Genomic DNA, 26,104 nt, shown 5'->3' with positions numbered 1-26,104 from the left:
TGACACACGTCCGTCCATCTCACACTCTTCTCCTGCTTGGCCGTCGAGGCCCAATCCACCTCGGCGCACTCCTCTTCCTGGTTGCCGTCGGAAACGCTTCCTCCCTCTGACAGCGGTGGCGAAGAATCTGTTTGGAGTTCCGCCTCCTTCATTATCGCCTCCTCACCTCCCCAGGTGCCTGCTCCCTGGCACCTCTCCTCCTCCCGCTCCTCTTCCTCCACCATTAACCCTCCTTCCTCCTCCTCCTCCTCCTCCTCCTCCTCTCTGGTGTTGCCCAGCAGCTCGTCCACCTCGCTCTCTGAGACGGGGGAGGCGCTCTCCCGCTCCTTCTCGGGCGTCTCGCTGCTGTAGCTCTTCCGGGCCTTGCTGCGACCTCGCAGGTTCAGCATCTGAAAAGACAAACGGCTCCGTTTGGACACGCTTCCTCTCTCTCGCAAACCGGCTCCTCCTCCTCTTTCCTCTCTTCACAACTCACTAGACATAACGACAGAAGAACCTCCTTGATGCCTGGGTCCCAGGTAGGGCACGCAGGCATGGACTCTTTGTCTATTATTAGATATGGAACAAAAAAGGCAGAAAGTACTTTTTTTGTACGTTTTCCTGTACATCCCGCATTTAGCAACGTGACTGATGTTTAACGGCCCCTCCCGCGCGACGCTTCGCCTAAAGGCGGCGCGGACGGCGACAGATGTTTGAGTGGACCGGGTGAGACCGCCGGGGGCACCCACCTTGAAGTCTTTCCTCTTGCGCTGCAGCGTGGGCCTCTGAAGGAACAGGATCTGCTTGGTTGACAAACTGCCGTCGCTGTGAGAAAGACGACGAAGGAGAAGAAGAAGAAGGAGATGATGAGGGCAGCACCTTAGTTATTTCATACCGGCTGCTGTCATGTTACGATCGGCGGAGCGGCGGTGTTTGCTAGCTGGCGTCGCCGCCGTCGTTTCTACTCAAAGGTTGTCGTGTGCGACGTGGAAAAGTTTAGCAGACAGGAGCAGCCTCTCTCGTCAATAACAAAGCGTTTGCTCACAGCCGGGGGGCGGTGCGTTTCAAAGCCGCCCGAGCAGCGTGTGGTGTGATGGTGATTAGTCAGATCTCTCGCTTTCCACGCACTTTGTGAGCCTACCCTGTCAATAAACCCCCCCCCAACACCACAGACGATAAACACATCCAAGATGTCAGAAAGACTTTTAATGGAAGACGTCACTAAACAGGCACTGGTAGAACAAAACACACCTTCAGTCCTCTGAGATACCTCTTGTGTGTTTGTGGTAAACATACATCCACAGAAAAGACATACTGGGACTGGAACAGAATCAATGCCCATGTGCTTGTGCTGCACTGTCGGCAAGGGATGGCAGGGGCGGGGGGGGGGGGGGGGGGGGGGGGGGTCAGAGGTCTTCACCTGTTTGTCCTGACAACAGGTGTTGGCAACACACACATCAGCCTCCAACCGTAGGGAGCCAGGGATTGGAGCAGGGGGATGTAGTCCGTCCTCACCACGACACCCTGGGCAGGAGACAGGGCACAGAGGATTAACCCCTTACCTCCCCCAATCCCTTATGTGACTCTTGTGTTGTGCACAGATGAATCATTCAGTGATTGATGACAGAGGGGCGCTTTAAAGGACACCAAAGTGTACTGAAGTCTCCCGAGGGACCACGCACATCCACCACCGTCCACTGTTCCACCACGATGGCGTCGTAGGAGGTGGCCGTGCTTTCCTCGGCGGGGCTCTGGAAGATGAACACACTGTCCACGGACGATATCCCGCTGTCTGGAGAGAGGGAGATAAGAGTGAGTGTGTGTGTGTGTGTGTGTGTGTGTGTGTTTGTGTGTGTGTGTGTGTGTGTGTGTGTGTGGATGATGGAGTGTGTGTGTGTGTGTGTGTGTGTGTGTGTGTGTGTGTGTGTGTGTGTGTGTGTGTGTGTGTGTGTGTGTGTGTGTGTGTGTGTGTGTGTGTGTGTGTGTGTGGATGATGGAGTGTGTGAGGACGAGGGGTAATGATAGCGTGCGACGGGGAAGAGAGTGTGTGATAGAGTGTGTGAGGGAGGGTGGCAGCAGAGCGCGTGATAAGAGTGTGTGTGTGTGTTAGAGAGCGGTTCGGTGATGGTGTTTGAGTGAAGGTGCGAGGCACGGGGATAGAGGGAGGGGGCCGGGGGGAGGGGATAGAGGGAGGGGGCCGGGGGGAGGGGATTGGAGTGAGAGGGACAGGACGCGTTTGTTTTGGAGGAGAAAAAGTTCAATTCCATTCCAATCTCAGACAATTGATCCCCTTCCCCGGCTGGCTTAGGCTGCATCATGCCATGGGGTATCAACAGGGACTTGACACTGTGAGCCTGGACTTACAGCTCATAACGCCCAGCAAATTGTCCGCTAGTGTAGAAAAATATACTTTCAGCCTGGGCAAGTGTCAGACTTCTCGTAAAATTGCCCTTTTGTTCTTAACTGGTTGTCGCATATCTTCTAACGTGCTCCTCTGCCTCAGCCCGACGCCTGGTACCGCCACGCGTCCGGCCGAACAATGAAAGGCCGATCATGAAAGTCCCGACTCTTCCATGTTTTGTCATCGCAGTAGTGGAACGAGCACCTTGTGGACGTCAGGACCGCAGACTCGCTCACAGGCTTCCGCAAAAGACTCAAGATGCACTTGTTCAGAGTTGACCTAGACTCTGCACAGCCCCCCCCCCCCCCCCTACCCCCCTCTTCGGCCATTATTGTATGTTGTATGACCTCGCACTAAGCATTATCTAGCATCTTAGCCTAGCTATTTTGGTTTTAGACAGGGAATGGGTTAACCTAACAATTGGTAGTGCTTGGCCCTTGGTTCTACAATGGACGCTTTGGATAAAGGCGTCTGCTAAATCCCCTAAACGTAATGTGATCCCTGTCTGAGATATGTTTATTAGACAAGAAAGCTTCCTAATTACACAGGTAATCTCCAGGAGGATATCATTGGCCTAAAATCTTGCATTGCCAGGCAAATGTCATTCAACAAATAATAATTGTATGGCGTCACCTCGATATACTGAGGCTGCCATTCGATTGGCTATGAGTCCAGAATATGTTGTTCCCTAGAAACAGCCCACTGTGGCTCTGCCCTTTCGCTATCGGAAATCCCCCAAATGCCACCAGACTGCGCACCGTTGTCGTCGGCGAGGTGGAAGAAGCCGTCGATGAGGCGAGCGCCGCTTGTGAAGTGCTGGGTCATGTGGTCCAGCCAGTGGGCGTCGACCTCGGTGGTTAGCCCCGCCTCCTTTTGTATGCAGAGTGGCACCCTGAGGGAGTAGAACCTGGACGAGTTCTCCAGCTCCCCCGTGTGGTTGTACAGCGCAAAGAGCTGGGTCCCTGAGACACACACACACACACACACACACACACACACACACACACACACACACACACACACACACACAGAGACACACACAGAGACACACACAGAGACACACACACAGAGACACACACACAGACACAGACATAGACACTCACAAACACACACACACACACACACACACACACATACACACAGAGACACAGACAGACACACACACACACACACACACACACACACACACACACACACACACACACACACACATAGACACAGACACACACACACACACACACACACGCACACACACAGAGACACACACACACACACACAGACATACACTCACAAACACACACACGCACACACACACATTCACACAGAGACATACACAGAGACACAGACACAGACACAAACACACAAACACACACACACACAAACACACACACAAACGCACAAACAGAGACACCGACCCACACACACAAAAATTAACTACAAAGGCCTTGAGTCAAGGCTGGCTCCAGAACTAGGGGTGGGAATTCCCCTGGATGGCTGGAAATTGGATGAGCAGAAACTGGGATTGGCATTCATAAATTAATTTAGCATTTTAATAATTTCCCAGAAGTCTCCAGCACTCTACCCATTCAGGGGGTTGCAGTCGGCTACCGAACAGACCGGCGGCTGAACCAAACACAGGCGGGGCCCTGTACTCACGTCCCAGCGTGTGGGCCCCCACCGGGGGCAGCGGGTCCGCAGCCTTCTCCTCCGAGCTCTTGGTGTTCCACACGTGGTTGTTGTTGTTGAGGCTGGCCTCCACGCGCTCGTGGTCCTGACCCTCCGGGTAACCCAGGTTACCGTTCTCCTCGGGGGCCCCGGGCTCCAGCAGAGGGGAGCCCGGGTGTGTGTCCGCGGGGTCCGCTAGCCGGCACTCCGCTCTCCTCCTCCCGGCCCCGGGGGGGCTGTAGTGGTCCCCTGGAGGGCCGGGGTCCGGGGTCTCGGCGGAGGCGAGCGGGCAGAGGCCCCTGGAGGCCCTCAGCACCTCCCCGCAGATGTGTGTCGGCCCCCCGGCGCCCTCCTTGTCGGGGTGCGCCCGGTGGGGGTCTTGAGGTATCGTCGTTGAGTGGGTGGGGTCGTGGGGGACGGCCGCGCGGAGCTCCTCCTCCGGGGCGGGCCTACAGTTCTGTCCCGGGACGGGGCAGGACGGGTCGTAGTCCGGGTCGCCCGTCGGGCCCCCGGGGTCCTCTGGGCTCGTCCCGGCCCGGTCCGACGGTGTGCGCTCGGGGTCCGAGGCGTCCCGGGACGGCTGGGCGGGGTCCGAGGGGCTGCTGCCGGAGCTGAAGGCGTGGCGGTGGATGGGGGAGGGGCTAGAGTGCAGCGAGGACAGGTCCTCGGGGTCCCAGGGCCCCAGGAAGCAGGGCCCCCCGCCGGGCTGCTGGAGGAAGCCCACGAACGTCACGCCCTGGTCGGATACGTCCTGGATCTGAGGGGGCGAAACGGCGCGTTTAGCGATTCAAATGTATAGGTATCTATTTGCTCACCAGTCCGTTCAAATCTCCAAAACGATCATTCACATTCATCCAAACCATACCTGTTATGAAGGGCTACGAGCTAAGCAACAGCTGGCTTCCTGTGCCAGGGTTCTCTATAAATACAACGCCCTCCTCCACATGCCACCGCGTGCGTCAGAACGGTAATACGGCAGTGCACAGTAAACCACTGTGCGCTGCCGTATACAAATGGCTCCGGCAGTCATACAGGAGATGCTTTTATTCAAAGTGATCATTGAGATACAGGAGGTAAGGCTTCAGACATTGGGGATCACCCAGTGCCTTTACTTGGGATTTGAAGACCCCAGTATGGTCATTACACCATACTGTCCATTAAGATAAGCTAGCATGGATTTGGACGCCATGCATACATAAACAGTACACATCTCCTATATATATCCAACATGTCTTGCTTGTGATGTATTTCTCCTCTACACCTAAAAGGTTCTGCAATCTTATTTACATTGGAGCTATTAGAAATACTTCATTTGCACGCTCCCACTCTCACACACACACACACACACACACACACACACACACACACACACACACACACACACACACACACACACACACACACACACACACACACACACACACACACACACACACACACACACACACACACACACACACACACGCAGAGGAGTTGTTCTGCAAAACAACAGCCAACCTAATCATCCGCGAAGATCAAATATTCAAATGACAAAAGGACCTCATTATCTTAGCAACGTGCGTGTGTGTGTGTGTGTGCGTGTGTGTGGGCCTGCTTCCTGCAGAGCCTGCATAGTTAATTGCCAGTTGATATTTGGGCTGACAGGCTCGACAGAGAGAAATCAACATGCAAACTACCGTTGAACAATAATGATACCCATCTTTTTCCCATTACCTACCACGATTGACAATCTACTCCTTCCACACACGCACACACACACGCATACACATTGAGAAAAGAAAAAAGACACAAACGACTCATGGTCAAAAAGAGGAAAGCACCTCCATTTAATATCCTAATAAATACTATAAATGTATTCGGTTTGACATATTGGAACTTGTAGTAAACCCAGGACTATATTTTCGTTGTAAAATCACTCGAAACTAAATAAGATAAATTGGGAATAGATTAACGATATCTTGTAAATAATAATAATAATAATGCATTTAATTTAGAGGCGCCTTTCAAGACACCCAAGGTCACCTTACAGAGCATATAGTCATCATAAATCGTTGTAATCATAAATAATTGTGTTCTAATGGGATGTTTGGAAGTGGGTGTGCTAGATCTCTCGATTTTTATTCATAGACAAATGTTAAAAAAAATGACTTCCCTGCTGCACACCCACGACACACAGCTGCCCGTCACTCGGAGCAGCACACGGCTCCTATCTGCCATCTGATTGGTTATTCATGCCCGGCTGCCGGAGCCTATCACATTATACTCCCTGGCACTCTGCGTTTTCACCCAATCACGTTTCCCTTTGTACTGCTTGGCTGTTCAGATGCAAATCTCCTTCAATAGAGCGCATTTTCATTTCCCATTGTGGGCACGTTGAATAGTCGGATTCAAGAGAAGAAAAAAAAAGTTTGCACCTTCATCCATTCATCTAATCATTAGTCCGTGCCAATGACACGCTGGCTCTGTGTTTTTTTAACACAAATACCGATTCTGATAATTTCACATTCATATTAAGACCTTGCAGGGAGATTGTATCGTGGAGTATGAGGTGTCCTCCTATTGGCGTGGCTGGCTCTTGTTTCTAACATTGTCTCACCTTCTTCACGTAGTTCTGGATCGCTTCTGGGTCGGGTGCCTGCTGACCCGAAACACACACGTCTGTTTCCAGGTGATGCCCCGCCCACTTCAGCTGGCTCTTCTCTGAGCTGTGGGAGGAGGGGAGGGGAGGGGGGGGGGGGGGGGGCAGGGACACAAGAAAGGTCAAGAACTCAAGTGAAAACTGGTTGAGCACATGTAGTTAGTTAGAGCCGATTACTCTACTGCCGTTTGCACATGATACTCATGTGGTGCTCAGAAATGCACAACCCTAATATTAGATTAAATATATAGACACAAAATATTAATAGAGAATGATTCAAAAGATATGTAATTCTTACAATTCCCAAATCGCGCCTGGTATATAGTGTAGTTCGGAGATGGAGGTGTCCAAATTCTGCAATGTGAATTCCAATTTAATATATTCAGAGTCTACTCCACTCACAATAGACCAAGGCGCCGTAGGACACAATCATACAAGGGATTAAAGGAGCTATTCAGACGGGGAGCGAGGTCATGTGGGAGACAGCGGTTAGCCCCTTCCTCCGTCAGCGGGGTGGCTGTACCGGGGAGTCTGGACAGAGACTGCTCCGTTCGCAGGGTTCCTGTTCATGGAGGACTGCGAAGATGGGAGATCATAGAGGGTGGGATGAGGAAGAGGAGGGATAACAGAATGGGGCGGCCACGTCTGAAGAGGAGACATGAAAGAGAGGGATGGGGCGCTCCTCTCCTCCCCCCTCATCCTCTCCTCTCCTCTCATCTTCTCCTCTGCCCCCCCCTTATCCTCTCATCTTCTCCTCTAGTCCCCCCTCATCCTCTCCTCTCCTCTCATCTTCTCCTCTTCTCCTCTGCCCCCCCACCCCTCTCCTCTCCTCTCCTCTCCCCTCCTCTCCTCTCCTCTCCTCTCCTCTCCTCTCCTCTCCTCTCCTCTCCTCTACTCTCCCCTCCTCTCCTCTCCTCTCCTCTCCTCTCCTCTCATCTTCTCCTCTTCTCCTCTGCCCCCCCTCATCCTCTCCTCTCCTCCCCTTTTCTCTTCCCATCTCCTCTCCCCTCTCCCATCCTCTCCTCCCCTCTGTTCCCCTCCCCTCCCCTCTCCCATCCTCTCCTCTCGCTTTTTCAGCCTAACGTCGCCCCTCTGGCGAGGGCTGATGATGCAATCAGTCGTCTCCACGGCGACAGGTGCCGGGAAGCAGCAGGGCACCGCTGGTATCAAAAGCAGCAGCTCAGCGCCCGTCTGTGCTCCCGATGCGAGCGCCGTTTTTTTTGAACGGGAGCAACGGAGGAGCGATTCATGATGAATTGTTTATTTTTTTTATTTTTTACTTCCACAATGGCGTCGATGCGAAAGACAGTTTACAGAGAATACCACTTTGACAACTACTTCAGCCTCGAGAACTCTTGGGTGTTCATGTGCATCTTTGGATCCTCCCACACAGCACATGTAGTGTGTGTGCTGCTGTGTGCACGCGTGTGTGGGTGCTTACGTGTGTGTGTGCTTGCTTGCGTGTGTGTGTGTGCTTGCATTTGTGTGTGCTTGCGCGTGTGCGTGCATGCGTGTGTGTGTGTGTGTGCTTGCGCTTCTGTGTGCGCGTGTGGGCGTGCGTCAGCGCATTTGTTGGTGCATTTGGTTGTGTGTCATAATGTATACGACGTGAAACTGAGCAGTTCCCTGCGAGTTGAAGGGTGATAATAAATACAGACGCCGATATTAAAATTCAACACGGCAAAGAAAGAGGAGGCAAATGTGGCGGAGATGTCATCGCAGGACGAGGACTTAACGTGTTGAATCACGCTTCACATCTTCCTCCCCTGCCGCACGCAGCAGAATCACGACCACGGCGGGCTTAAATAAAGCCCTTCCCTTCTCGCCTTTTCCGTTCCTTTCTACGCCTACAATGAAATTGTACAATGGATTTGAATGGATTATGCATGCGTTATTATTTCTGCTGTGCCTGAGATGTGATGCAAGAAGCAAGCACTGCTAGGTTCGCCAGAACTAAATTAAAGTTCTGTTTCGAACACGGTCGGATTCCCGAGTTACCGTTGTAGAACATAACGTGATCCACTTTATATAACTACGGGGAGAAAGAAGCAGCCAACAGGCTGACTTTGATTGGTCCACGCCGATCTCCCTTTCCTGCCACAAGTTTCCGGTTCATTGACGCCGACGATGAAGTGACAACGAACACAACACGGAGCCGACCGAAGAGAGACTAGCATGAGGTTACAGGAGAGTGGTAAATTAGATCCCATTTGTGCGACATATGATCATTCTGTTCACAGTATTCAGATCGCCAGATGTCCCAGGAACCGTGGCGAGATATAGTCTGAGTGCAGAGTCACCCACGCAGAACCAGATGCCTGCGTCTCCCAGGTACCGACACAAACCTATAAGATGCAGCACAGTGTAGGGGCTGGTCCACACCCAACCAAATGTTCCTGGGTTCGATCACTGCTGGGTCCACTGTATTTTCACTTTTGGTTGGGGGTCGTGCCTTCGGGGGGAGGGGGTGGAAGGGATGGTTACCTCTCGGGGGGGGGGGGGGGGGGGGTCCAACTTTGGGGGGAGGGGGGGGGGTTGCGTGATGGTTTACCTCTCGGGGGGGATGGTGGGGGGAGGGAGGGAGGGTAAGGTTTACCTCTGAGGCGTCTCCCGTAGCAACACGGCGCGGTGGAGCTGGCGCTGGATGCGGGCGTGGCGGGGGCCGCAGGGGTGGACGAAGGGGTGCAGGGCCACCAGGACGAAGCCCTGGGCGTACAGCTCCCGCACCTGAACCGGGAGCTCCCGCACCGAGGAGAGGCACAGCACCGAGGAGACCGCCACCTCTGGAGGGGGGGGGGGGGGGGGGGGGGGGAGATGAGGAGGGAGAGAGGAGGGGGGGGGACAAGAGGGGGAGGGAGATGAGGGAGAGGGGGGGAGGGAGGGAGAGGTAGGAGGGGGGGAGGGAGGGGAGGGGAGAGGAGGGGGGGAGGGAGGGAGAGGTAGGAGGAGGGGGGGAGGGAGGGGGAAATGGACAAAGGGAGGGATGTGAGGGAAGAGGAGAGAAAGAGCACATGGAATTGGAGGTAATGAGGGATGTATGGAAGAAAATTAGGGAGGAAGAGGAGGAGGAAATGAGCAGCAGAAAGGTTAAAAATAGGAAGGCCCAGGGAAGGAGAGAGAGAGATAGCAGAGAGAGTGACGGGGTGGAGAGGAGTCCATGCCCATTGGGGAATATAAATAAAAGAGAGAGAGAGATAGGGGGGGGGGGTGTGGAGAGGAGTCCATCCCCATTGGGAATGGAAAGGGAAGAGAGAGGGATAGAGAGAGAAAGAGAGAGTAGGCATTGAGAGACACATGGATGGGGATATTTGGACATGAATGGTTGATAGCGTGTCAGAGTCGGGGAAGGATTGAGGACTAGACAAAGGGCTGAAAGGGGGAGAGCGTGTTTCCGCGTGGTAATTGCCAGTCAGCCGCAACACATGGCATCTTCACGCTAAATCTGAAACTAATTACACCAAAACAATGACTAACGTGCCGCCTCACTGTCACCCCGTCCCACTTTGAAACGCTCGGGGACCAACAGGCGCGCACGCAGCCCCCCCATTCAGCCTTACACTAACACACACACACACACACACACACACACACACACACACACACACACACACACACACACACACACACACACACACACACACACACACACACACACACACACGCACACACATAAACACATGTGCCAATGTGAAATCAAATGCAAACTTGGATTTTGTGACAAACACACTCATCACATGAGTGGATAATATTGCATATCCCCTTTATCATGCACTTTCACACAATTCACTTTTAATTATACGCGCCACACATATATTCACACAATACAACGCGATCGCACACAGGCGTGGGCCTCCCTGCATTTACTTGGACAAAAACTCTCATTTTTATCAAATGTGTTTTACATAATTACACAAACTACCACACCGAGCAAATCCACCGCCGTCGCCTCGCCACCACCGCATCCACAAAACAAAAACACAAATAAAAACACGCACGTAATGCACAAAGACAAAAGGCTCCGCGAAGACAATGCAGTTTCCATTGTAGCATTGTGCAGTTTTGGAGTGTGTCGGTCGGGTATTAGCGGCTATCGCTAACACTGAGGCCCGGTATCTGCTGTGAGCACACAACACAACGCGGCACAACACAGGCTCCGGGAGAGGGCCGTCTCTGCCCTGAGACGCGGTTATCTGAGCTTATCGTGTGGACGCAAACCGCCACGGCAGCTTCCAGACGGGGCGCTGTGTGTGTGTGTGTGTGTGTGTGTGTGTGTGTGTGTGTGTGTGTGTGTGTGTGTGTGTGTGTGTGTGTGTGTGTGTGTGTGTGTGTGTGTGTGTGTGTGTGTGAAGCAGATGCATTGTGGTCAATGTGGCGGCACACTGGGGATGGCTGGATAGACACGTGCAGGCATGTGTGTGTGTGTGTGTGTGGGTGTGGGTGTGTGTGTGTGTGTGTGTGATTATGTTATTGTGTGAGGCGCTAGGTGAGAGAGACAGGGAGGGAGAGAGAAAAAGGATGAAGAGAACAATTGGTCAAATGAAAAAAAGAGAAGCAGACGGGGAAATGAAAAGAGGAAAAAGGGATGGCAGAGGAGAGAGAGGGAGAGAGAGAGAGAGAGAGAGAGAGAGAGAGAGGAGAGATGGAGAGAGAGGACGAGAGAGATGGAAAGAGAGAGAGGGAGAGAAAGAGAGAGAGAGAGAGAGAGAGAGAGAGAGAGAGAGAGAGAGAGAGAGAGAGAGATTCAAACAGAGAGAGGGTGAGAGAGAGATGGAGAGAGAGAGAGAGAGGGAGAGAGAGAGGGAGAGAGAGAGGGAGAGAGAGAGAGAGATGAGGCTGTCTGTTGGTGGCTGAATGGTTGTCATCCTTTTCCATTCAATCTCATTTGCATGGGTCTGGAGAGGAGAAAATAACCTGCATAAATTAACTAGTCTCTGTCTCGCACATGGCGGCACACAAACCAACACACATAGACACACACATCGACAGAAACACAAACAAACACACATAGACACACACATCGACAGAAACACAAACAAACACACACATACACAGTAAAATAGAGTGATGAGTTCTCCATCTCATTTTCAATTTGTTCCAGAGATCGTGATCACGCTTCCCCCCCCCCCCCCCCCCCCCCCCCCCCCCCCCTCCCCCCCCCCCCCACACACACACACATCCACAAACCTAATGCAGGAATAGACACACACACACTCCAGTCAAACAATGGCAAACAGAAATTCCTCCCATAACTCCTATTTTCATAATAACTACTTTAAACCGTGAATGTGCACCCACACACACCAACACACACACACACACACACACACACACACACACACACACACACACACACACACACACACACACACACATACAAAAACACACACAAACCAATATGTTGTCTGAGGGAGGAGAGTCTAGCCATGATAATACCAGCTGGAGACGTTGGGAGAAAACAGGAGTATAAACAGCCATTAGCCATCATTAGCTTGGCGTGATTAGCCCTCATACTCCCAACAAGACATGGCGAAGGCATTAAAGCTAATTCAGCCAAAGTGCACGTACAGATATGATTGGGGGGGGGGGGGGGGGGGGGGGGTATGGGGTTGGGTGGAGGGCAATACATGGTAGCTTGAGGCTAGGGGTCTGGCAGGGGGTGGTGGGGGTAGGGGGGTAGAACGGAACAGCAACTTAATTTACTGTCTGCCGACTTTTAAATACAGCCGTTGTTCCGCTGGCCGGCCTGGGAAGGGCTGCAGGGCAGAGCGTCACCACACAGACAGGACGCTGGTGGGAGGCTGGCGTGTGTGTGTGTGGTATAAAGAGCGTGTGTCTGTGTGTGTGTGTGTGTGTGTGTGTGTGTGTGTGTGTGTGTGTGTGTGTGTGTGTGTGTGTGTGTGTGTTTGTGCGTGTGTGTTTGTGTTGTGTGATTGGGGGGTGGGTTCATTTGTTTGTTGCAGAGAGACTTAGATGGAGAGAGAGCGAGACATAGAAATGGCAGCACTCTCGCCCTGCTGAGTAACGTCCAGATGAGCGCCTGTTCAGCTCTCTGCTCCCCACTTTGCCGTTTCCTTCCGAGGCGGCGGAGAGGGTCACATGATGTGTGTGCGGGGCACGTTTTAAGCCGCCAACCTTTTGACCCTGGATCAGAGTGATCAGCGTTTGAATTGTCAGAGGCTTTCTTCATTTCCAGAGCTGCTGAATAGCCCCATTAATTCAAACCACAAAGCTGTAATTTGTGTGTGTGGTGTGTGTGTGTGTGTGTGTGTGTGTGTGTGTGTGTGTGTGTGTGTGTGTGTGTGTGTGTGTGTGTGTGTGTGTGTGTGTGTGTGTGTGTGTGTGTGTGTGTGTGTGTGTGTGTTGCTTGCCTTTGATGTGTCAATGGGTTTTGGGTATACAACACGCATGTTTAATCGTGACTATCCGACTGGTATGTGTGTACAGTTTGTACTCATGTTTATTTGTACATCACCCCCCCCCCTTTTGTTTGTGTTTGCAGTATGACAACAACAGAGAGAGATGGCAGAAGAGAGAGAGAGAGAGAGAGAGAGCAAGAGCGAGAGCGAGAGAGCAAGAGCGAGAGCAAGAGCGAGAGCGAGAGAGAGAGAGAGAGAGAGAGAGAGAGAGAGGAGAAAGAGAAGGGGGAAAATGCAGAGAAGGAAGAGAGAGATAAAGAGAGAGTGAAGCCAGAGAAGGAGAAAGAGAGAGACCGAGAGAAAAAGAGAGAGAAGTCAGAGGATAAATAAAGAGATGGATAAAGGAGAAAAGGAAACACAGAGAGAGAGAGAGCAAGCGAGAGAGACGGGAGAAGGGAAACGAAAGAAAACTAGAAGACAGAACCGGATGATAAGAGAGAGAAGAGTATTTGCTCTAATCCTGCTAGGTGATGCATGTGGGGATTTGAAGACACAGCATCCCTGCAGGCTTATCCCGGCACTGGCTGGAGGTTCACGTATATTTAAATAGCCTTCTAATGGCTTGCAGAGGTTTGCAGAAGAGATCCCCTTCTAAAGCCATAAAATAATCAACTTGGCAGAGTCCAAAGCTCCCCCACTGTGGGGGAATGTACCCGGCGGCCATGACAGTAGCCAGTCAGCCTCTCACAACATTAATGCCAGGCCTAAGGGTTCCTGGCAGGAGGGCTGAAAGTGAACTTCAGGTGGCTGTGAACTCCCCGCATTACGGTTACAAGTGTTAGCTCTGTGAGGGATTCTGTTCATTTTGTCTCCTTGGCTTTAGAGAACAGCCAGGATTATAAAGGATGGCTTGGAGGTTGATGTCAAAGGCTTCGTCACATGATTTTCATGTTTTTCTTCTGATGCAATATAACAAACAAAATAACGCAGTCATAAAAAGGGCCCCGGGACATCCATGATTGAGGGGAATAAAAAAAAGAATTAATTTCTAACTGCTCTATACTGTTCCCTGGAGATTCTTGTACGTGGAACAAAAAAAAGAAATGTGTTTATGAAACACTTGGCGGCGATGCAGAAAGAGTAGACACTTTATTTTCTAGCAGATTGAGGAAGTGAGGAGGCATAGGGGGTGCTCGTGCGAAACTGTGTTTGCAGAGCCTGGCATGTGTCCTCTCTCTCTCTCTCTCTCTCTCTCTCTCTCTCTCTCTCTCTCTCTCTCACTCTCTCTCTCCGTCTCTCCCCCCCCTCTCTCTCTCTCTCTCTCTCTCTCTCTCTCTCTCTCTCTCTCCTCTCTCTCTCTCTCTCTCATTGTTTCTCTCAGACCGTACGCTACCCATAATGCCATAAAGACTATTAGATCTTCGAGAAAAAAATAAAGACTCTTGGTCCTACTACAACTGTTTATCATTTCCAGCCCCCTTACAACGGAAGCTACTGGAGCGTGTGCTGGGGAAATTCTTCTGGAGTTTCGCCGGTCTGAGGAACCTAATGGATTTTCAGTTTGCTTGCTCACTGCTTTAAGAGCATCACCCAGACTGGAATGGTACGGATTCATCACACAGGGTGACAAATAGATTCTGAATCTTCAGCAGCGCGCCATATTTGTGTAATGGTGTTCTTTTTCCATTAATAACACCAACACACACACACACACACACACACACACACACACACACACACACACACACACACACACACACACACACACACACACACACACACACACACACACACACACACACACACACACACACACACAGATGCATCCATGCAAAAAAAAAACATTCATAGACTGAGTCACTCACATTCATGTACAGACACAGACATGTACACACACAAACACACCGATTAATTTATATGACAAACAACCCACCATATACACACACGCAACACCACCCCTTCACCCCTTCAACGCCCACCCTCAACACACTCACTCACTCATTTCCCTTGACACACACACACGCACACATAATAAGTACAGACACTTAAACACACGTAGCTACTCCACAGGAAAACGCATAGTTCAAACTAACATGCATGCATGCACACACACACACACACACACACACACACACACACACACACACACACACACACACACACACACACACACACACACACACACACACACACACACACACACACACACACACACACATTTATACAGAGCTGCACACATATAAAAGGAGACATGCTTGCTAAGTAAAAAGCCCCGACACACACACATTCACACACACACACACACACACAAACACGCACACTAATGCAGAGCACCAGGGGTGTATGTACGTTTTAATGAGCTGAGTGGGTCCGGGTCTCAGCGGGGAGGCAGTAAGTCATCAGTGGGGTTCAGCTCCTCGCCGTCTGCTCCTGAGACCAGCCTCAGTCACACCTTCACTCACACACACGCATGCACGCACGCACGCACACACACACACACACACACACACACACACACAAACATACCCACAGACACACAAACACACATAGCCACAGGCACAAACACATGCACTCTCAGACACACATACCCACACACACACACACATGAACTCTGATACACACACACACACACACACACACACACACACACACACACACACACACACACACACACACACACACACACACATACATAGCCACAGGCACACACGCATACATCCACATGCGCACACACCCACATGCCCTCTCACACACTCCCTCGTTCCCCAACTTCCTCCTTCCTTCTCGCGCCCACCTCACACCTTTGACGCCACACTCTCTCTCAGTTTGCCGCTACTGCTGCCCCCCCTCCGTCACACACACACACACACACACACACACACACACACACACACACACACACACACACACACACACACACACACACACACACACACACACACACACACACACACACACATCATATCTCTCCTCAGAACTCGCCACAAAAACGCTGCAGCAATCTACTCGTTCTCGACATCCGTGTCATTGTTGGTTTACAGTTTACTTACTAAAAAACCGACTTCTCTCTTTCTGTGGATATTCTCTGGTGTTTTTTGTGAACTTTATCCATGTTCCCTTTAGTCCAGCTGGTTCATCGTGACACACGCAGGGAGGGACAGACAGAAATGTCACCGTGAAGGGCTTTTTCTGATTCCCATTTTAACTCATAGGTCAAGATGATTTGCAAAGCAAGCTGGTGCTTTGCAAATGGTGGAGTTCTGAATAATCTCAGATACAATATAAGGTTGGACAAAGTCGCAACGGATAGACTTGCTCACGTTAAAATATGTGAACAACAGACACAACGGGCCGAATGCACTCCAAACATTTGGATTAATCACAGGCTGGACGGCGCCTGAAGGCCGAAGAACACTGCAGCGTTTAAACGCTTCCCGGGCCCCCCTCCATCCACACACACCAACCCACCCACACAAACACACACCCCGCCACAAACCACCGCACCCACCACCCCCGCGCTCCCAGCTAACGAGCGGGTCACCGTGACCCGATTGGAGACAGCATATCTGAGCCACCAGGAAATAACTTATGGGGGGAGTGAGGGGGACTGGGGGGCTTGAGGGGCTGGGGGGCTTTGGCGGAGCTCATAAATACAAAAAAACAAAAAAAACAGGGTTGTTTTTCCATAGCAGTTCAGCGGCTGAGTCAGAGACGATTCATCACTGGCCCATCACAACAGCCCCCCCCCCCCCCCCCCCCTTAGGTAGTTACTGTGGTTAACAGACAAGCTGTTCAGAGGGGGGGGGGGGGGTTGGTTTGGTTAGGCAGAACTATTTTATCATGACTGTCTGGGAGGGATCAGGAGAAGCAGGAAGAAGAAACAATGCTATGTACGGACAAAGTTCGAGAGAGTCGTATGAAACACACACAAACACATGCACACGCTATTGCCAGGAATGAGCTCTCTCAATCTCTGCGAGCTATCCTGCAGGAATCCTTCACTTCTCCGGGCCAGTCTCCATTACCAACAGAGAGAGAAAGAGAATGAGAAAAAGTAAAAAAAAGAGAAGTGCTGAAAATCACACACAAAAACACACACGCACACACATCCACACACCCACGCAGTGACTGTATTTATCTGAAAATAGAGTGTATTGCAGTCTTAAGAAGCTTGAGAGGTGTGTGTGAGTTTTCCATATAAATAACCGGCCTGCCTGTCTCGAGATAACACCAGCCTCGGTGACGGAGAAGTATATACGCTTCCACGTGCTGCTGTGAGTTTTTGTGTGTTGTCGGTGTGTGTCGGTGTGTGTTTGAGACAAATTGAGCGCACGCTGAAGAGAAACAAAGTCTCGATGAAGGACTAGATTTGTCATAGACATACAATTGCCTTTATTTGTGTGTACGTGTGTGGGCTCTTACCTGTTGTGTATTTGCGTGAGCATGTGTGGTGTGTATTTATTTGTAATGAAGGCATGGTTTTTAGCAGGGACAATAGGCCAGTCCTCACCGATGTCATGAAATCAGTGAAATGTTCCCAACAAAATTAAGCTGAAAATGTTTTTGTCCAAAGCAAATTAAAATTTTACACAATCCTCGCTCTTCTCCCACAGAGCTCTCTCTGCTGCCAATTGACCGACCTGTCATCATCTCCCCCCTTCATCTGATCTGCAATCTGCAACTTGCCCTGAAATCCTTCTCGCCCCCCTTCGTTCCCACCCGACCGTCTGTTGTTTGGTGTGCCCGTAGTGGAACGCTCTAATCTGAGTTAAGAGTGTGTTACTCTTTATACTGAAATATTCAGTAATATTTTTCAGTTAACATCAATAAAATCTACTGAGTAAATGGTATGGGGCCCCTTGGAAACCACCTGGGACTATGGGATCCGCACTGGGAATGTTGTCCTGGGACCTGATCTCTGTCCCTAAAACCAAACCGTAAAACCCAACCAAGCCCTTAAACCTAACCCTAAAACCAAACCCTAAAACCAAACCAAGCCCTTAAACCTAACCCTATAACCGAACCCTAAAACCAAAACCAAGCCCTAAAACCTAACCCTCAAACCAAACCCTAAAACCAAATCCAAGCCCTTAAACCTAACCCTAAAACCAAAGCATAAAACCTAACCTTAACCCTAACACAACCCCTACCCGTAACCTAAAACAACAAAAATGCAACTCTAATCTTTAACCAAAGACTAAAATCGTACTAATACCTTTAAACGAAACCCTAAATGTAAACCAAATTGGGCGTGCATGTTTCAACATGCATGTGTATGTTTTTGTAATTGTGTGTAAGTGGGCGTACGTTTGTGCATGTGTGTGTGTGTGGGTGCACGCCCATCACAGCATCAGCGCTCCCTCTTTGCCATTATCATGTTCAATTCCCCAGATCGGGCTGTGGTCCTGCCAAGTCCACACTCTGAGCGCTGCCAAACATAACCGGGTTGGCTGGTGGCCCCAGAGAACCAAACGGAGAGAGCTGCCATTTGGCGGAAACAATAGGTGTCCTGTCTGCTACAGTGTCGTGTGATGAGACGGAGGAGATGGAACTCGAGCAAACGGTTAGCACCTGCTAACCACACACAGAGTGAGCGGGACAGACCGGTGGACAGACACGCAGAGAGGCTGACAGACAGGCAGGCAGGCAGACAGAATGATAGACAGGCTGAAAGACGGATGGATTTGGTTCTGTTTTATCATCCACTCGATAGGAAAATAGGATGATAAATTATTTTTAGAATCCACACGTCTCTGGAGGATTCTCATCAAGCGCCTCAAGAAGCTGTGAGCTACGCACCGACTCATTCATCAAACACACACCCACACATGCACACACGCACACACACACACACAAAAACACACACACACACACACACACACACAAAAACACACACACACAGGCTCACTTATCCACACACATAAAACACACACAGCACAGCCCTCACAACCACACACGCATATACACACTCTCAAACACTCAAACACATGCCCTCGCTCAAACACACACCCAAACACCCACACACACACACACACACAAACTATCCACACACACGCGCACACACACACACACACACACACACACACACACACACACACACACACAAACACACACACACACACAAACTATCCACACACACACGCGCACACACACACACACACACACACACACACACACACACACACACACACACACACACACACACACACACACACACACACACACACACACACACACACACACACACACAGGCTCGCTAAAAGACAAACACACACAAACATGCACACAAATACTCGATCACACGTATACATACACTAACACAGATAAACACGCGCTCAGATATAAACAGTCGCAATCACCCGCGCACACACATAAATCCCCAAACACCATATAAAAACAGGCAGCTCTGGTATATTGTCATTGTTAAGTCGCAGAAAGGAGGGGGGCTGAGGGGGCTAGGGCTCGCAGGCTACAGTAGAACCACACCTGAGAATTATCACACGCTTTGAACCCCCTGCATCAGAGGCGCCACGCAAGGCTTCACCTCCGGTTTATAAGCCCCCCTCTTTCCCCCCAGATAGCGGCAGTGAGAAACAGCCCTGTTCTCCCAGAGTTGCTGACCTCGACAGTTCGGCAGGCAGTTTAAACCCGGGAGCCGTCACCGCCACCGCCGTATCATACAAGGCAAGGATGCTCCCCTCCTCTCCTCTCCCATTCCCCAACCCCATGTCCTTTAATAGACTCGGCTTTTCAGTCTGCCGCAGAACGGGAACAAGTGCTGCAAATATGTCCCTTGTTGATTTACCGTCAATCTAACAGATGCACTGGATAAAAGGCTTTGTCACGGCGTCAGAAGGCAGATTAAAAGCCATGTGTACGTTCACATTAAGGAGGAGTTTCTTGGGCCATTTAAGCTTCAAATCCCCGCTACTCAGCAGTTGCCAGTGACAAGTCGGAGGGCCGTGCTTTCTGCAGCGTGCTTCCTACAGCGTGCTTTCTGCAACGCTGCGTCTGCCACGAACAAAAGCAATAATAATTTAGAATGCTGGAGAGGTCTCATAAAGGTCCCGTATAGACGAACAGACTGTGTAATGATTCGTAGCCACAAGCAACTTACAACTAATCGACAAGAGTGGTGCAATGCGCACACGTTCTCCGGGACATTGGCTTCATGGGCAGATGTTGATTGGGTTCAAACAGTGTGTGTGTGCTGTGTGTGGGAGGTGTGTAGGATGGGGGGGGGGAGCAGATGAACACAAATGAAGGAAATTGGGGTTGCAAAAGGGGTTCAAAGCCCAGAAAATGGGGTCACAGGCACAACAAAATAACACAGAGCAGTAAATGCAGCTATATCTGGATCTAGAGGAGCGTTTTGCCTTCACTCATGTACCTTCTTTCCCCAGCAGGAAGTCCAGGAAGTGGTAGGTGTAGGCCACGCCCACCTTGGTCTCCACCTGAGGCCGGCGGAGTGTGGAGTAGATCTTTCCGGGGCTCTGCCTCTCCTCTGCCTTACGCAGCTTGGGCAGCCGGCAGCCCATCTCTCCTTGGGAGAGAAGGAGAGAGAGAGACATTGAGGAGGACATAGAGAGAGGGGTAAAGAGAGAGAGAGACATTGAGGAAGACATAGAGAGAGGGGGGAGAGAGAGAGACACATTGAGGAAGACATAGAGAGAGGGGGGAGAGAGAGACACACATTGAGGAAGACATAGAGAGAGGGGGGAGAGAGAGAGATATTGAGGAAGACATAGAGAGAGGGGGGGGGGAGGGAGAGAGAGACACAGAGAGAGGGAGGGAGACATAAAGGTAGAGGGGGGAGAGAGAGACAGACAGACAAAGAGAGGAGGAGAAGGAAGAAAGAGAAATAGAGAAACAAGGGGAAAAAAGGAAGTCTTCCAAGGTGTGAGTGAGAATTATGGTGGTTGATAGAGTTAATAAATATATGAAACACATTAGCACTTCCAATAGAGAGTGTGATAGGGAGGCGCACACATACACACACACATGCACACACAAACCACTTGAAATCTCATGGTGGACATGGGAGCGAGATGGGGCTTCACCTCATCTGCTTCCCCCACCTCCCTCCCCTCCACTCCCTCCTTGCACACACACACACACACACACACACACACACACACACACACACACACACACACACACACACACACACGCTAATAAGAGTGAATATGAATGTGTCAACCATTACCTGCGTGCCGGGCTAGAATACAGGGCACCTCCTAATCAAATAGCGCTGATTGGGAGCGACATGTTTGATCAGACTGAATTAAAGCAGAAATGAGAGTGATATCCTGCCCTGTCAAGCAGAACAAGACGCTAGACAGGGAGACTACAGGAGCAGGGAGAGGAGATGAGACCAGAGGAGGAGAGGAAGGAGGAGAAGGGGAGGAGGGAGAGGAGGGAAGGGAAGGGAAGGGAGGAGACAACAGGGGCGATGAGTAGGGAGGTGGGTGAGGAGAGGGAGGAGGAGAGGTGGAAAAGGGAGTGGAGGGGAGGGAGGAGACAAGAGGGGCGATGAGTAGGGAGGTGGCTGAGGAGAGGGAGGAGGAGAGGTGGAGAAGGGAGAGGAGGGGAGGAGCAGGGAGGTAGGGGAGTAAGGAAGAATAGTGGAAGGAGAGGAAAGAGAAGGGGAGGGGAGTAGGAGAAGCGGAGACTATATGAGGCAATAAAGGGGAGAAAGAGAGAACATGAGAGAAGGGAGGAGGCGAGAGGGAAGGGATCACATGAGAGAAGAGGGGAGCAGGGAGGGAGAGGAGAAGAGGAGAAGTGGAGCGAAGAGGAGAACAGCAGAAAAAAAAAAAAGGGATAAGGGGAGAAACAGATGAGGAGGAGAAGGGAGAATACAAGAGCAGAGGAGAAGAGATAAGAGGGAGGAGAAGGGATGGTAGTGGGACATATTGGAGGAGATGGAAAGGGGGAGGAGGAGGAGGAGGAGGAGAGGAGACAGAGTGAGGAAAGTACGGGAGGGGGAGGGCGAGCAACAAGAGACCCATAGCCAAGATAAAGTGAGCGGAAAGGAAGCAAACATGGAGCAGGAGCTCCGTGTTCAGGGTCTTCCACTGTTCCCCATTGACTGTCTTGGTCTTTTTTGTAGTGTTTAAAGATGCAGGCATACATGTTTGAAGGAGGAAGAAGAGGAGAGAATAGGAAACTGCGATCAGGAGCATCCTGCTCCAGCAAACATTGGAATAGAGTAGCATGTGGCATGATGGCTAGTTTGTTTCCCCCTTCCAGTTCTACTTACCCCTCTCTCTCTCTCTCTCTCTCTCTCTCTCTCTCTCTCTCTCTCTCTCTCTCTGCATCCTGTCAGACTCAGGGTGTGGCCATTAGGCACCACACTCTAATGTGATGTGACAGCGTTGTTCTGCTCAACCCTTCCCCATGGTTCCACAGCCCATCTTCGTCAGTCACGGCTTGTTAGGACCCACGCACGCTGAGGAAGGGGGGTTTACGTACGGCCGTGAATGTACGCGTATGTGTGTGTGTGTGATAGTGTGTGTGTCCGTGCACAAGCGATAGGGCTAATATCTGTATCTCTGTATCCGTTCAGCGGGCGTGGAGAATGCCCAGGTGCCCCCCCCCCCCCCCCCCCCCCCCCCCCCTGCCGGGCAGAGTGCACGGACATTACCTCGACTAACGAGCCTAGCAGACTACATTAAGAACGCCTCGGGTCGCGCACGGGTGCATGTGTCAATGTCTGTGACTCAAGCACACATCGCGCTGTGTGTGAGTGTGACTGTGAGTGTGTGTGTGTGTGTGTGTGTGTGTGTGTAAGTGAGAAAGTGAGAAAGGGTAGGCGCAGGTATGAAAGAAACAGCATCTTTAGTGTAATGCGTTTGTTGTACATTGCACGTCCGCATTTCTGCAACAGAACCACCATTATGATGTGTCGTTTTCCCCGGAACCCGTCATTAGTGAGAATGACCAAGGGGTGGAGGAGATGAGTACCATTAGACGACGAAGAGATGGCTAACTTTCCCTTGATATACACTCTTATTACCACTTTTTAAATCTATTGCCTTCCTCTTCGTACGTTTAATCCTTTGTGGCCCAACCTCCCTGTCACGGTATCTCTGTGTGTTTCTGTTTCCTGCCATGAACTGAAAAGCCTCCCCTCTATACAAGTCTGATGTTCCCCACAACTCAAAACACATATCCCAAAACAAATCCTCACTGGAGACGTCATAGAGGGAGCTTTTGGGAAATGGGGAATATCTTTTGCTTCCTGTCTTTTTTTTTTTTCTTCTTTGCGAAACGTTAGCTTTCTCCTTGCTCTCTTGCCCTCCTTTCTTGTTGCTTGTACCATAATGCTTCTCCCTCCTCCTCCGCCACTCCTCCCCTCTCCCAATCTCCCACCGACGCTTGCGTCTCCATTTCACCCTCCATTTCGCCCTCTCTCACTCTCCACTTCCTCTTCCTTCATCCCTCATCTCCTTGTCCATCCACTCCTCAAACTGCTCCTTCCTCCCACGGGACTCTCCCCCTCTTCCTCCCCCCCTCCCTCCCCCCTCTCTTGGAAGTCCTCCCCTGTCTCCCTGCCCGCCGCAGCCTGCTGCTTCCGTCCGTCCGTCCGTCCGTCCGTCCGTCCGTCCGTCCGTCCGTCCTGCCTCTTCGCCCCTCTGTGCTCCTCGCTCTCCCTCCCTCGGCGCTGCTCTCCCTCCATCTGTTGGCTCACTGGTGAGCCTCCCTCGCGGAACACGCTACACAACCCGCTGCCGTTCCTGCTGTTGCTATGAGCCGCGCGGACCAACACACACACACACACACACACACACACACACACACACACACACACACACACACACACACACACACACACACACACACACACACACACACACACACACACACACACACACACACACACAGGGCTATTTCCCCACAGAGTTGGCCCGGCCCGAGGCGCTTGAAGGATGGGTCGACCCCTTCTGTGATCCCTCTTAAAGCGGGTGTGGACTCCATCGCAGTGACCTACAACCGTACCCCTGAACCATCAACCCCTGTCATATTATATCAATGGACATCTTGTTGTTCTTTTACAACATGATGCAAAATGTTAGCCTTTATTGCTCCACATGTTGACCATTTCGATTTCAATGTTATTCAAATGGCCCCTATTAGATTTGTGCAACCCCTGTCCAATGTCATCCAAAGTGTAATGCATAATATATAATGTCATCATCAAAGGTTTCTCCTAAAAGGCAGCCACAATAACCTTCCGTCTGGATGCACACAAGTCGAAGATAAGCCCGGATTTTCAGGGGAGGTAAGATTGCGTCAACAGTAATGTTTCCTTTTTGGATTTAGCTTAATATCAAACGCTTGACTTCACACACTTTCAAATATAGGCCTACAAGTGTGATGCTAAAATGGGACGGCAGCAGCATGCAGCATTTGAAAAAAATAGGGGACGAAGAAAAGGGAAAAAAAACACAAATAAAGTGAGAGAAGAAAAGGCAGATAAGAGCGGGTGATGGACGGTAAGTGGATGCTTCTCATTAGAGGATCCCTTGCTGCTTGACTCGCCCTCGTTGAGACTTTTTGACAGCGCAACCAAGCACGGATTTACACTACGAGGATAATCCATCTGAGCTCTGTCACCGTTCGAGCCCTCTCTCTGTCTCTCATGTTTTTCTGTGAAACGGAGGCGTTTGCCCTGAACCACACACAACCTGTGTGTGTGTCGCACGTAGACGAGTGTTGACAGTCACTCAACAAAAGAAAAGGGATGAGTGAAGAAGATACAAAATAAACGCGAGGAGGGGGCCGGGGCGCGTGTCTGTCAACTCGCTCCTTGAGGGAGGTGCGGTCCCCCAACGCGAACCCCAAACGGTGTTTTTAATTGGGCTTCTTGTTGGGGGACTGAAACAAATCGTGGCAGTGATGTATTGCTCTGTCGCCCAGGAGCATATTGTGTGGCCCATATACCTTAAAAGAGGGCAATTACTTCTGTTATATGAACAAATGAACGCGAGCTGGTAGATAATTGATTCAAAGACCTACTGCGTTCATTCTACATCTCCAAATGTGCTTTTCTGGCGAGCGTCTTTTTGTGCTCATCTCCAGGCTATCCCGGTCCACTGCACGTGGCCGCTCGGGTTGGCTCAGAGTCAAAGGTGGCAATTGACCGGTTATTGAGATAATACAGTCGCATGATCCTGCCTCTATAAATTGTCATGCATATCGGCATATATCAAGTTCACTTCACAGATTGCTGCAACCTGAATACGTACACTTGAGGAAAAAACGGAAAAAAGTACACCACTCAAATAAAGTTATATTTACATCGATAGTCTTAAAAGGCGAGAACATGTGATAACCGAAATTAGCTAAACGCAGTTTTCCTCGAGTCGTCTCAACAGGAGTAGGGTCTGCATACGTGAAACGGGACACTACAGTAACAATATAATCGTAAACAGCTGCAAGACTTACCAGTCGTAAACAGTCAAATGAGTCGCTGTGCGCGCGCTGGAGTTGAGTCGAGTGGGCTTGCTGGCTCTAAAAAGGACCCTCTATTGTGCAATAGGCCTTCATAAATCTCAAATTAATACTTTGCCGAATGTCTTAATACTCGTGTCAAGTCCGACTGTCCTCTCGGTGATGGCGTCTGAGGATGATGGGACAAAACCATACTGCGCTCTTCAAAGCCAAGCGGAGTCTTCGGTTTAACACAGCCCTGCCGATATGCCACCGTAGGGCGACTTGGCATACAACGTGCGGTTCTGGTTGGAAACATTCGCTCCCCCCCCTCTCCAACTCTATCTCCCGCTCCCTCTCTCAAAACACGAGGGAGATAAATAAAACGCTTCTCTAAAGAAACGCCCTTATTAGGCAAGTCAACATTCAAACAACGAAACGCTATGTCCTCTTCGTTTTTTTAAATCTCGACTTATTGGTGTGTGTGCATTTAAAAATGTCCAGGGTTGTTAGTGTCTCAATACAGTAAAAAGTACCCCCTGCCGAGGATGTCTGGCTCCAGGTTGGTTAGTGGGTCGCTTCTCTCGCCATCCATAATTAATAAGAATGACTTATTCATAAGATAGATGT

At 50.7% G+C, this 26,104-nt stretch overlaps 1 protein-coding gene across 1 annotated transcript; it reads right to left on the bottom strand.

The window, feature by feature from the left end:
- Positions 1–248: 248 nt before the first annotated feature.
- On the bottom strand, positions 249–25,795 carry LOC130376271 (raftlin-like; the record flags this gene model as incomplete). Its single annotated transcript, XM_056583492.1, has 10 exons — positions 25,490–25,795; positions 20,430–20,582; positions 9,280–9,466; positions 6,642–6,750; positions 4,037–4,802; positions 3,139–3,342; positions 1,662–1,771; positions 1,400–1,503; positions 729–804; positions 249–389 (listed from the first exon to the last, which is right to left on the bottom strand). Coding segments are annotated over exons 2-10 (1,845 nt in total), but the record flags the coding sequence as incomplete, so codon positions are not given.
- Between the last annotated feature and the right edge of the window lie 309 nt (positions 25,796–26,104).

Source organism: Gadus chalcogrammus, chromosome 22 (assembly GCF_026213295.1).
Source record: "Gadus chalcogrammus isolate NIFS_2021 chromosome 22, NIFS_Gcha_1.0, whole genome shotgun sequence".
NCBI classification, from domain to species: Eukaryota; Metazoa; Chordata; class Actinopteri; order Gadiformes; family Gadidae; genus Gadus; species Gadus chalcogrammus.
This window is presented reverse-complemented; position numbering and strand designations above follow the sequence as displayed.